At 38.8% G+C, this 13,940-nt stretch overlaps 1 protein-coding gene across 3 annotated transcripts in view; it reads left to right on the top strand.

The window, feature by feature from the left end:
• FARS2 (phenylalanyl-tRNA synthetase 2, mitochondrial) overlaps nucleotides 1-13,940 on the top strand; it is a 407,483-nt gene that overhangs the window by 79,325 nt on the left and 314,218 nt on the right. For all 3 annotated transcript variants that reach the window (XM_075062831.1, XM_075062829.1, XM_075062830.1), the window contains one exon: nucleotides 12,805-12,964. In XM_075062831.1, coding sequence (XP_074918932.1) covers nucleotides 12,805-12,964 — 160 coding nt within the window. The remainder of the gene's footprint in view (nucleotides 1-12,804; nucleotides 12,965-13,940) is intronic.

Below are 13,940 nucleotides of genomic sequence, written 5' to 3' on the forward strand. Positions count from 1 at the left end.
CTAGGAGGATTGTGAAGCACTGGAATGGGTTACCTAGGGAGGTGGAATCTCTTTCCTTAGAGGTTTTTAAGGCCTGGCTTGACAAAGCCCTGGCTGGGATGATTTCGTTGGGGATTGGTCCTGCTTTAAGCAGGGAGTTGGACTAGATGACCTCCTGAGGTCCCTTCCACCCCTGATATTCTATGATTCTATGATATTAATTATATATCGTATAAAAAGTCATTTCCTTTTATCTGTTTTAAATGTTATCTCCTAATTTAGTCAAGTACCCTTCTGTTTTTGTTTTCTAGATTGAGATAGATGGGAACATCCAATTAGCCTTCTCTGTACAATTATATTTTCTACACATCTCTATTTTCTCTTCTCTCCTCTTGTTTTCCCCTTGCCATATTAAAAAGTGCAGGCCCCATTCTGTTTTCCCTTGCAGTACACCAATGTAAACCTGACTAAGTTCTCTGAAATCTGTGAATTTACTCCAGTGTACAAAGGATGTCAAATAATTGAGTCCTGTGAGTCAATTCAGACTTTCATCAGATGAAAGCCCCATGCTGCCTCTAATAGATTTTGTTTCCCATTTCTGAACCATATCTGTTTCAGCTCTCAGATGTCAGTTTACAGAATGAGGCCTATATTTTCTAAAGTGGGCACATACTTTTGCATGTGTCTGACTCACACTGAAACAGCTGCTAAAAATGCACAGGCTGGGGTTATGTGCATTCATTGGTACACGTGCTCTCAAATCTCCAACTTTAGCACAGATGCTTTTTAAAAAATGGAGGCTTAAGTGACCAAAGTTGAATTTAGCATTCCACATGAGCTGCACCATTGCTTTATACAGTGACACTGCGGTATTTCTCATGGCCAAAATATTGATGGCCTTATTTGTTCTTTTTTCAGATGTGATTTGCTTCCCCCCTCCACCACCCCCAATCTTTATTAAGACCATATCTTCCTCATGGGAGTGTTGTGAGATTTCTTGTAGCTATGTTGTTCATGTAATTCATGTTCAAATATCCGAAGGGCCTCAGGGTTTCTTTCAAGACAGCAGGTTATAGATGGGGAGGAAGTCTGTACATTTTCATTTTTTTTGGCAATAAGCAGTTTATCTGCCATAATTAACTGAGAACACAACTATCCTGTATAGCTCCAACAGCAGGATTTTGTGGGAAGACCCTTAACAAGTAGGTTAAAGGACTTAGTAGCGTATCTAGGTCTGTGATTTTTAAAAAAATGTGTTTAACAGAGTTCTAAAAACGTTGGGGTTTGGAACAAGCCCACTGCTGATGATACCGGGTGCTTTCCTGGCTGGCCACATTCCTGAGAGCAACCTGAATGGGTCGCGGGATCAATGGCATTTAACTTTATGGGGATTAGGTAGTCTCACCAGCAGTTTGGTCTGTGTGTCTGATAGTGGTAGATGGAAAACAACCTGATTTGTTTATCAGATTCAGATTCTCTCTCCTCCCCACCCCCTTCCTAAATACCAGTTGGGAGAATGAATATGTTTTGAATTGAAGAAAAGGGAGGCCAGACATTTAAATATTATTAATAGAGGGATTTCTACTGTGGAAGTTTCCCAATATTTGATTTCTGATTCTCAGCTGGTTTTCTGTGGAATTCATGTTTTGACATGGAGGTTTTGCAAAACACATTGTTTGAAAATATCAGTAGCTAAGGTGGGTTTATGATCAGATACCTTCAGTTATTCTGGAATCTATTACCCTGGAAAAACAGGGATATATGAACTGCTATTATTTGAATTGTGATGAGATTTTGTGCCACTTCATATTCATACAGCCCTTCATCAACATCGGCTTTCTTTTCCAGATCCTTAGAGCAAAGCCTGTCAGGGAGAAAGTAAGTTATAGTTAATCTTAATTTTGTCTATGAGTATCAGTTCGAAGTGTGGGCAGTTGAGACATGTCTTCTTGTTGTCCATCCAGTGTGTTATAGGAGGAGGATCAAAATGGTTATATAGAGTTATCAGTGAGGAAATTTAGAATTTGGAGACTCCAGCCCCTGTTGTTTGGGGTCCACATGGAGCGCCCCATGGAAGTCTACTTTTTGTTCTAAGTAATTTTTTTAACAATGTTACTTTTTTTAAATAATCTGTTCATGTAATTGGAAGCATGACAAGAATGAGGAAAGGTAAATATTTCAACTTACCTTTTTCATAATGGGAATGAGGTGTTGCTACCGCACTTGGTCAAAGAACCTCAAAATCCAGAAACACAGTAAGCGTCAGATGCAAGTGGAGAGCAGGACTGACTGGTATTGTCCGAGCCATGCCATTTAGCTACCCCCCCCCCCCCAAAAAAAACAAAACAAAACAATTAGAGGATAGTGGCAGTACAGCTTTCTTAATGTCCTCAAATTTGTTCTGGAGTGATGCTCTTAAGGGATTAAAACTTATTTATTTTTCTTGCTCACTCAATCAAGGGCCTCTGTTAAGATTGCCAACAAGGGTTCCAGTCAATGCCAATTTTGTGATGAAGGGCTACCAGTTAAATGTAATGCATAGTCATGATTGGCACGGGTTGGACTATGCATTCTTATCCACATGAGTGGCATCTCCTGACTGGGAGAGAAGGGACAGGAAACAGAAGGGGAGGAGATAAAAGAGGAGCAGTGACATGAAAGAAAAATGTTTTCAGTGGACATTCCCTCTGTAATGAGCGCCTCTCCCTGGCTAACAAGTCTTGGCTAAAATATCTATCTTATTGTGAGGTAGAATGGATGAAAAGACTGATTTAAAAATAGGCTTCATTTGGTACCAGCTTCCCACAGGAAACTGGACATAAGAACAGCCATACTGGGTCAGACCAAAGGTCCATCTAGCCCAGTATCCTATCTTCCAACAATGGTCAATGCCATGAGCTTCAGAGGGAATGAATAGAACAGGCAGTCATGGACTGATCCATCACCTGTTGTCCACTCCTAGCTTCTGACAAACAGAGGCTAGGAACACTCAGAGCATGGTGTTGCACCCCGACTTGAATAATTGTTCAGCATCCCAGGATCAGTAGGGGCACCCAAACTGGAGTCCCCTTATTATAACACAGGTTGGCAGGGTATTCTCTGTGTAGGGTCCAAGATTCTTGAACCCACCCCTTGGTCTGAAATATCCAAAAATTTGGTAACTTTCCAGGCACTCTGCAGAGGACACCTGTCTGATAAGGTCTTGGAGAAGGCTGAGGATGTGCTTCCTAGATGATGAAGTGCTGCAGGTGAATGGCTGGTCAAGTTCCTGTGGAACTTATTTCAGTGCGCTGAGGTTTAATTTAATTGTACATATTGTATGATTTTCACACTTCTCGGGGCATGCAGGTTGAGCCTCACCTTGTTACCACCTGTCCTCCAGCACAAGGGAGTCCTGCTCATACTAGCTAGGTGTAAACTCCCTAACCCTGCCAGCCCTGTCCTTGCCTTGCAAGTTAACAATAAATGCACCCAAGCTCCCAAGTCTTTTCAATGTATCCCCCTGTGGTATCCAGCTCCTGTTCACTGGATGCCCACAGAAATCCCAGATCCTGTGTTTCCAAAGGAGCAGCTTACAGGTTTTACCTTAGAGCACTGTCCCTGTATTACATACAGCACTTGAGTTAAATTATAAATAAAGCCCCACTTAATATGTGATACTGTGGATCCCACAATATTAAGCTTCCACCACAATTTTGATTTTAATTACTTTGCACAGTCCACGATTTTGCATACATTTTGAGGTTTGCAACCACACTTTTCCCCCATTAGTACAGTAGAACCCCATTTATACAAGCTGACAGCAGCAGAACTCCTGTGGTCATCTCCGCGCATTAATAACTGTAATATAGTTACAGTGAAATGTCTGGGTATAAAAAAAAATGAGCAGGCATAATACTTGAGTGTTTATATCATTCCAGCAATTTTTTCTTAAAGAAATAAGTCTTCTCTTGCTTTTCCAAATTACCACAATTAATAAAGGTCCATTATAACTTATCTGCAATTTTCTATGACTTGTCTGCAATTCAGTTGCAATTATTTGACAATCATCCTGTGATTCAAGTAGGGTCTTAATTATAAAACAAAAGGAAATTTATTTAAGAACGAATAGAAATTCAAATAAAAACCAGTATGAGAGATGGGAACAAATGGTTATGTATTAAACAACATTATAACATGCTTTCTAGAGACTAAACTTAACTAACAAGGCATTCCCCTGTCTCCTACAAAATAGCTTATCCCATGTTCTTTCCCCAGCATTTGCAGCCAATTTGGTTGAGTCCTCTTCCTGTAAGATCAAGCCTGATTGCAGTTTGTCCCACCAGATTGAAGGGAAACACAGGGGGTTCATCTGCCCCTTATAAATAGTCTCCCATATCATAGTTTTAGTTTGCAAACAAGATAACCCCCCTGCAATTTATTTTTTTCCCGTGTGCTTCTTTCATGCTGATTTGACTTTCCTTTATTAGCTTTTGACTCAATATGTAAATAGACCTCCATTGTAAAGATTACAATACTTAATTTACACATAGCCAGAGAGAGAAATGTTTTTGGTGGAACAATTCTAGGGGGTGTCACTTTACCTGTTTTAAGAACATAATTTTTGTACAGATACATAACTCCTTAGATATCAGCTGTACATACATCTCTCAATGATTGTGATGAACAGTATGACACAGGCTTTCATTAGAGACCTCACATTTTGTTACACAGATCCCCATAGTCTGGTGATCTGTAAATACCAGATTTATGCATCGTTTATGCCCTCTGCCAGTTAGCATAAATAGGTCCCTGGGTCACAATGATTAATTACGTTAGAGCACCTAGGAGCTTGGGTAGGCATCTTTATTATTCTAAATATAAATAAATAAAATAAATGTTTGGAACTCCCATCTTACTCAGAAGTCAGTTCAAAATTAAAGTATGTATTTCAAGACAAATTTATCAAACCAGCTTCTTTAATCAGGAGACAAAAAGCAAATTTCATCCACGGATGTATTTGAAAAGGTTTAGTTTGTTAAAGGAATGAAGAATTATAGCATTATGAACTTGAAATGGATCATTGTGAGTCTGATACCCTTTGAATATGATAGCTTTTTCTGTGTTATTCCAAGCGACATACTTAGTCTTCCTTTAAAGAAACATTTTTGCTAGATTAAAAAGAATAAAAAATAAAATAAAAATTTGTTTCCTGTATTTCAGTGTTTCTCAAACTGGGATCGCCGCTTGTGTAGGGAAAGCCCCTGGCGGGCCAGGCCGGTTTGTTTACCTGCCCCATCCACAGGTCCAGCCGATCGCAGCTCCCACTGGCTGCAGTTCGCTGCTGCGGCCCAGCGGGGGCCGCTGGAAGCAGCAGCCGGTACATCCCTTGGCCCGCATCACTTCCAGCAGCTCCCATTGGCCTGCAGCGGCGAACCATGGCCAGTGGGAGCCATGATTGGCCAGACCTGTGGGCGGGGCAGGTAAACAGACCGGCCCAGCCCACCAGGGTCTTTCCCTACACCAGCGGCGACCCCAGTTTGAGAAACACTGCTGTATTTGGAGGAATGAAGATTGAAGCTTCCAGAGATTAAGAAAGATGAGCAGGCTTACTGTCTGAAATAATTTTTTTTGCTCTCTTCCCAAGCCAAAAGATTGTCAGTAAGCAGCATAGAGTACTCCATTATTAACACACTGGCTCATGCATCTTCTCAGTGATTGACGCTGCTTAGATTGGGTGTGATTGCACAAGTTTTGTTGTGTCAGAGACTACTTGGGATGGCAGGAAGTTTTCTTGTTGATGCACCAGCTCCAGATAAATGTCATTGCTAATCCATCAGTTTATAAAATACAGTATATTTTAAAAAATATGAAAATGCTTTGATATTGGTAAGTGGATTTAGAGTACAGCTGCTTGTTTATTTATAGGGATATTGTCAGTATTGATAAATCAATTTTTTTCTTGTTTCTTTTAAAAAACTATAATTTTGTAAAGGAGGAAGTTTAACATTTTTGATTTTTTCCTTTCACAAAAATAAGTTTGAATAACCTTTCAATAATAAATTGATGTGTAAATATGGTAGAAAATTTGGTAAGGAAACAGATGTTTTTAAGTTTCCAATTGGTTATGTATTTAAAAACAGAGAAGAACAGTAGGCAGAATACTGTGACATTGTCAGTGCCCCTTTTAATCAGAATTTCCTTAATCTTTGCCATCCTAACATCACTGATTGATTAGGTGTTCTCTACTAATCTATGTAGAGTTGACCAAAAATTGGTGGGGGGGGGGGAATTGAAATTTTTTCTTAAAAGGAAAACTGAGTCACATTTTTCACAAAAGTCAAAAATTGTTGGTGAGCTCCAAAATTGTGTCTATTTATCTAATTAGTCTAATCTAGGTTTTTATATCAGATTCATCACCATGGTATCTGAACATCCAGGTGACCGGTAAATATTCTTAAGTAGTGTATTCAGAAAGAACTTAGACTCATTCGAGATTTGAGTGAATATGCTGAAATGGAATTCTCACTAAGTTAGAACAAGGGATACTGTACAACTCTCTCTACTGTGAATAAATGGCAGTTCTCGGGTTATTTGTTAATCGTGCAAGGTATGTCTACACTGCAGCTGGGAAGGTATGCACTTGCAGTAATGGGACTCGAATTAGCACTCTAAAAATAGAAATGTGGACGTTCCAATTTGAGCGGAAGCTCAGCCTCTCAAGCCCATCCAACCTCTGGCTTTCAGAGCCTGAGCTCTTCTCTAAGCTAGAACATCCACATTGCTATTTTTAGCTGCTAGCTTGAGTCCCACTAGTGCAAGTCCTGGGCTGAGAGGCTTGCACCTAGCTGCAGTGTAGACCTCATACCCACAGAATGCTGATTTTTTTTTTGATTTTTTTTTTGGTACTCTCACTGGTGGAGGGTACTTATTACATAATCTTAACACAAGGATTTGCATAATCACTATACAGCTGGTGGAAAAAAATCTCTATAACCATACGTGGATAATGTGAATTCCTTCATTCTGATTGGCTACTGTAAATCCCTGCCACTAGAATTGGCTTCTGACCTGAGAAGTCCCTCTTTGTAAGCACACAATAAGCATGGTTAATTCAACTTCTGAGCCTTTCTCCCATCTAGTCACAGTTGTTCATCACATCACTAAACCAAACCTTTATTCTTCTGCTTGTAAAATTAAGTGGACAGGTTATAATAAAATGGTCTATTTTTCACAATCTACTCTGAAAGAGTGAACACACATGACATGGCTGCAGCTTGGACGTGATAATGTTGTATGTGAAATTATTAAACTATATCCATGTGTTCTGATGCAGAAGTTCTTGGCATAAAAGTTTAGAATAGGCACTAAAATGGGTGAGACTGTAGGTCATTCTCCATCCTATTCAGTAGTTGGCTTCCCTGGGCTTGTTTACACACACACAAGTTGTACTGCTTTACTTATACTGGTATAATTAAAGCAGTACAAGCCTCCTAGTGTGAACATAGTTATACTGGTAAAAATGTGCTTATACCAGGATAGCTTATTCCGGTACAGGAAGGGGAATAACTATACCAATATAAGGCATTTTTTATAATGATATAACTTGAATCCACATTAGGACTTGTACCAATATAACTATATCAATTTACAAAAAAGTCACACCCTTGGGGCCTTAGTAAAATAATTATCCTGATACGAGAACTGTGTGTAGATCAGGCTTCTGTGGAACATGCCAGCAAGGATGCTAATTAGTGCATATCCTAATGGTGGCATTTTGCAATATGGGAGCTTGCCAGTCAAGAACTACATTTAATCCATTTCACATATGCCAGAACAAAAGATTTTCCCCCCCAGTTAAATTATTGGAGCTGCATGTGATTCCCTTGGAAGAAGTAAACCAACTGACTTAGGCACCAGAGATCCCATCAAACTGCAGAGCTCCTGGATGATTGAATTTATGTATTTTAAGAGGTTCGTGAACATGTTTTAATGTTACATCTGAATTAATAATAAAATGGCAAAAAAATGACATTAATGCAGAGTTAAGGTTGCTTGGTGGTATATTGTCTCCTTGCAGTAGGTTGAGTTGAGGAAAACTCAGACTTATGAAAACCAGGAAATACACGGTTAAGGTTGCATAGTTAACCCTACCCTTTTTCGTCAATGCCCCAATACACATATACCTTTATTCTGCCACCCCTACAGTTGCTGAAATGTACCACCTGTTTCTCCTACCACCCATCGCCATTTATCCCACTTCCCAAAGCTCCCCTCCCTTTGCTGCAGCCCCAAACCCATTCCCTCTATTTCCCCACTCCTCCACCCCTAATACTGCTCTCCTCCCAGGAAGCATTCATGTCTAACTTTTCCCCAAAGACCTGGATTACATCCCCCACCATGACTCACCAATTGTAGCGACCTCCAGTTACTCAGTCCAAAACTCCTACTGTCTTAGGTGGGAGCATGTGATTAATTTATCTTAAATGATGATAATTGAAGGGTGAATCACAGTCATCTATCTCAAGGAAGTCTGAGATTCATCTAGTTATTAGTGCCTCTCAGTTCAACAGATAGGGCAGCAGAAGAGAACTGATTTTTTTTGTTTGGTTGTTTTTTTCCGGGGGGGGAGGGGCGGGGCTGCAACTTGGGAAGCCTTTGGTCAGTTGACCCCCAAATTTGGATCGCTAATACTACCTTGCACCTCCATGATGAGGCACATCAAATTTCAAAGCGGTCTGAGTAACCATTTGGATTTTAGAGCACTTGCAAGAGTCAAGTTTTAAAGAATATAAAGTGTCAGGAATGGAACCCTCTAGCCATATTGGTGCATACACGCATTAAAAAAAATTATGTATTTTCTTAAATACTATTATCACTTTGGGTCCCACAAAGATTTAGTGGTGTCGTGCACTACCTTGGGTATAACTTGACAGACTGAGACTATTTTGACCCACATCACATCAATAGTTTGAGCTCTGTGCAAAGAAGAAAAGAAAAGAAAAAGAGAAGACGCAGCTTGAATTCTGCACAAAAAAATTCCCCAGCTGGGTTTTGGTTTTTCTTTTTTCTTTCTTTTCTTTTCTTTTTTTTTTATGGCTGTTTTTTGTTCTTCCCACTGGGTTCATATCTCTGCAGCTCTTAGCTTAAATGACCCCAAATTACACTACAATTTTAGTGTTCTAGCTCTGTGTGAGTTGGGAATCACAGCCCTAGCTCTTAGTGTAGACATAGCCATAGAGTTTTAGATGATTGATCTGTGCAGCTAGCGGTAAGGTCAAGTGGATGCTGTGGTGGAAACAATTTGTTTTGTTTGGGCAATGCAGAAAAAATGCCAGTGAGGAAAAGAGTATTTTTTAACTTTCAAATGGTCACTTGCAAGATGAACCTCTTGTTCTTATTTCAAAGTGCAATAAATAATTTTTAAAGCTGCTGCCTTCCTTTTTGTTAGAGTGATGAGTACTCATTTTATTTGCTATTTTCTTTTTTCCTCTTTTCCTTTTTTTCTGTGACACGCTGAAGACAACACAGGAATCTGACTTTGGGTTCTTTTTTCTGTTTCCCAACCAAGTCACCTCCTGACTCGTAATATTAGACCAGTTCATGTGATACCGTAGTGGGTGTTTTTCCACTCACTCTCCCAATCTTGGTTTCTAATAATTAAATTCAAACTTCTCCTGTTCTGCAGTACGTCTGTGATATTTGTGCTAGAAATTAGCCTTGATTAATTGTGACCTGCATTTGAAAGTCAGCAGTGGTTTATTAGAACTTCTAAAAAAGCATTTTACAAGTTGTTTTTGTTTTTGTTTTGTTAACTCTGTGGGCATCTGTTAATTGTGAAGGATACTGTTCATAGTACATTTTGAGTTCAAGACACGTTTGCTGGGATAGATCAAATGGGCCAATCATAATGCATATTTTCTGTGCCTTTGATCCGCTGAATATATTTAATGTAATCAGTAGAAGCCATTTTCACTTGGTTTCACAAAGGGAGAGGTTGACCTGGGAAATCAAATAGATGGGAAGAAGTACTTCTGCTTGCCCCATGTGTCTCTGACTCTAGCAGGCAGTTGCCTAGTACATGGTTACCTTCTGTGATTCTCTACTTATTGTGAACTATCTTGTTTAATATTTTGGTTCACGTAATAATTATAGCACAGTTTTATAATAACTTTGATCTCAGATAAATTTATGTTGTTACATCAGAAGCCTGCTTCTTTTCCAGTTCTTGTGAGACAGCAAGTACTGCAAATATCAGAAAAGTGTCAACATTGACATTTGCTTATGGATTTACAAGAAGAATTGATCATGGGAAAACCTTCTGGACATCAGGGATTTGAATCCATGCAAACTTGTTATGATGCACAATATTTACAAGGCTGTTTGTTACCCTACTTGAAAGGGTTTGCATTCTGCTGCTGAGCTTCTTCAGTATAACAGCTTCATGTCTACATGAAGTGAGCTAAAATTGCATCCTCTACTCAGGGCTGACGAGGGGGAGGGGGAGAGCCAGTGCAAATTACTGGGGCCGAGCGGTCCGGATGTGGGCCCGGGGCCCGGATTCGTTGGTTCTGAGTAGAGGATGCAATATTTTACAAGGTGTAAATATTGTTGGGAGGCCCGAAAAAAAATTTTCACGCAGCCCGAGCCCGCTCTTGGCGGTCCTGCCTCTACTCCATGGCTAGCTGCTGTTATGGGGATGATTATGTTGTATTATGTACACTTCTGTTCCAGGAAAAGTGCTAACCTCCAAGTTTCCCCTTGTTCCATCTGTTAAAAGTTCAAGGGATCTACCATCAATCTTTATTACCTGAATCATCAGGCTGGATGAGAGGGGTTGTGTGCACAAGGATTTATGTGTATAATTCGTTGCCCTCTCTTGTCCCGTTTACCCATATATTTATTGTTGTCATGCCTCTCAGCTTTCAGATCTTCCACAGTGTGACACCAGCAATCAAATTGTTTGACAAGTAAGAGATATACAGATCACCTGTGGTTGGTTACACTTTATGTGCTTTTATTGAGATTTTAATGGTTTATAACTTTAAAATCTTGTTTTAAGTATGTTTTAAAGTAAGTAAATAATTAGTTTTAAAAAAAGAAAATTGGAATAATAAATAGGTCATCGGTAGGGTATGATTCCTGGATTTTCAGATCCCCAGGACAGCCCTCTATTATGCAAACTACAAAGAATATATTATTTTTGTTGTGGACCAGGCATGCCAGAAGGACACTACACATATTTAGCAGTTCAGTTACACAGCTGTTTGGTAGGCAGCTGCAGTATATTGAGATTTGGATTCCTGAATTCTGTTCCTGGCTCTGGGAGGGGAGTGTTATGTAGTGGCTAGAACAGTGGCTATAGACCAGATAGACATGTATGCTGGTTCGACATAGTAATTTGAAACACAATGTGTCTTGGGTCTTCCCTGTTAGAGACCTGGGTTCTATTCTCAGCACTGCCTGAAATGACCTTGTGCTGCCTTGCAGTTAATTTATGCGTACAACAGGGGAAGCAATTTGACTGTCTTCTAAAATATTTATAAACCATGCTGAAGAATAAGAGTGGTGAAATATAGAAATATAAACAGCAGTAAGTAGAAGTGAAATCTGAACTTCTTGCTTTCAGCTGAGTGCACTTGCCCATAGGGTACAAAGTACTTTGTGGAGGGGAGTCTCTCATACACACTCAAACACCCATCCCACCTGCTTCCCTTTGTGGTGCAATGGAAGAGACAGTTGGATTCAACCACTATGCGATACACATGAGAGGTGTGCAGATTTTTAGCTAATCCTTTTGGAAGGCAGCTGCAATATTAAGGGCAGGCACATTCTATTGTGGCTATTCTGAATGTGGCTTAAATTCTAGCATGAACTGCAGGTCTCTTTGGGAAGAATCAAAGTGTTCTTATTAGGGATGGGTCAGTCACACAAAGTTTGAGATCTTGGAAACTATTTTTGGGTTTCCAAAGCTAGCTTATGTTTATAGTCTTTCATTTATACAATTTTTTCATAGATTTTTATTGAGCATTTTAATTTTGAAAACTTTTTCAAGCTATAACAAATTTTATTATATATTAATATTGTGATATAACTTGGATGTACTACATTGTGTTATCTGTTTTGGGTATTCTTATTTATCATGATAACTTCTGAAGTAAAAAATGGTTTAAAAATTTATTTGTGAATTTCCCATCCCAAACATATTGATTTAATTTGTTACTATAAATAGATTTATGAATCTCGTGTCTACAAATAGATTTCTGTAATTAGTAGCTATAAATAATCATAGTGTACAGAATCAAGTTGTAAAGCTCAGTTGATTGAATGTTTGATAGTTCATCTTGTTGTTTAAAGAATGGAATTTGCAACAAATTTTAAATAAAAATTAAAAACAACTGTGAGGTTTCAAACATTGTGTATCTTTCAACTAGAAACTCCAGCTTCTCTTACATTTTTCTTTACTTTTGGCTACAGCTTTGAAGTGTTTGGCTCTGCTCTGGAAAGTGATTTTTAAGATGCAGTGTTTATTGCCTCTTGATTTCCATAACAAATATGCTCAGTCTATAAATAAATAGATGTTTTTCTAACTGCCATCCATGCAAACTCAACCTGGGTCCTGAAAGTCAAGCTGGGTTTTTTTCTTGTATATTTGTTGGCATCATTGTCCATAATAAAGGTTCTTCAGGAAAAAAAATATGCCCACAATTACATCAATACAAAACCATAATCTTTAAATTTCTATTTCATGCTGAAGACTCAGCAGCTGAACTCCCTACTAGTGTCAATAAAACTTCATTAAAAAGTCACTAATACAAAACAATGTGCTTTGTTTTGTTGGTTTAGTTGTTCAGCAGCATCGAAGATGGAGAAAATTTACAGTTGTTTGAGCAAGGGCACCACACAGCACACAAGCAGGAGACGCACACCATGGAGGCAGTGCGGCTGGTGGAATTCAATCTAAAACAAGTGCTCACAAAGCTTGTGACTCATCTCTTTGGTGATGGTAAGTATTGCAATGTGGTGTTAGACCCTTTCACCTAGTCTACTGGTGGGCAGGCATGGATCCAAGTTTTTGAGAACGATTATGCAGCATAATAAAAGAGAGAGTACCAGGGAGAGCTGTTCGAAACTGTCATGGCACTAAAACAGCTGCATTTGTTTTTAAAAAGTCTATTGATTGCTCTTTTTGATATAATCAGTAATTTTAGATACAATTACATATTGTGTGTATGTGTTATTACATCCACTCTTTCCATGAAGTAACATGAAAGTTCCCCATAGTTTAATAAACTAGACTCTGTAACTGAGTGGAGGCTGTCCGCCATTTGCTGTTTCAAGGTTATAGAGTGTATGTATGAATAAGAATTATTTTTAATAACAGTTACTACACTGAAGTTTATTCAGCAGCAGGTTAGGCGGGGGCCAGATGAACATTAGAAAAAACATTCTTAAATAAACAGTTGCTAAACTTGCAGTCTAAAACTTTAAATTACTAGATTCCCTACTCATTTTGATCTACCAGTGAGGTTGTTCTCTTTCTACCTCCCTCCCTCCCCATTTTTCAGGAACATAAAGACAAATTGTGTGGTCAGGAACTTATAAGAATTAAGTCCTTTTCTTCACTCCTGTCTTTCACTCTCCTGCTCTTCTCCGATTACTTCCAGCTCAGTTGTCAGTGAAAACAGAACAATAAAGAGAGGTGGCACCAAAGGAACAAAATCCATGCTGTGCAGTTTACTATGTAGACATGCAATATGGGCACAGTGCTAAAGATCTTGGATAAGTTCAAATAAATTCTATCTATCACAGCATTTATCTTTGAATCTTTATTCTGCTGTCCAACTTATGGTATTTTTTATTTACTTTTCTGCCTCAGAAACGAAAATGTCCCTCAGATTTTAATTTTGAATTTGAAATGGATTTTGCTTTGTTGCTTCTTCTATGGAAAAATGACGTAATTTTTCTTTTTGTTGAAATAG

Source organism: Chelonoidis abingdonii, chromosome 2 (genome assembly GCF_003597395.2).
Source record: "Chelonoidis abingdonii isolate Lonesome George chromosome 2, CheloAbing_2.0, whole genome shotgun sequence".
In the NCBI taxonomy this organism is placed as follows: Eukaryota; Metazoa; Chordata; order Testudines; family Testudinidae; genus Chelonoidis; species Chelonoidis abingdonii.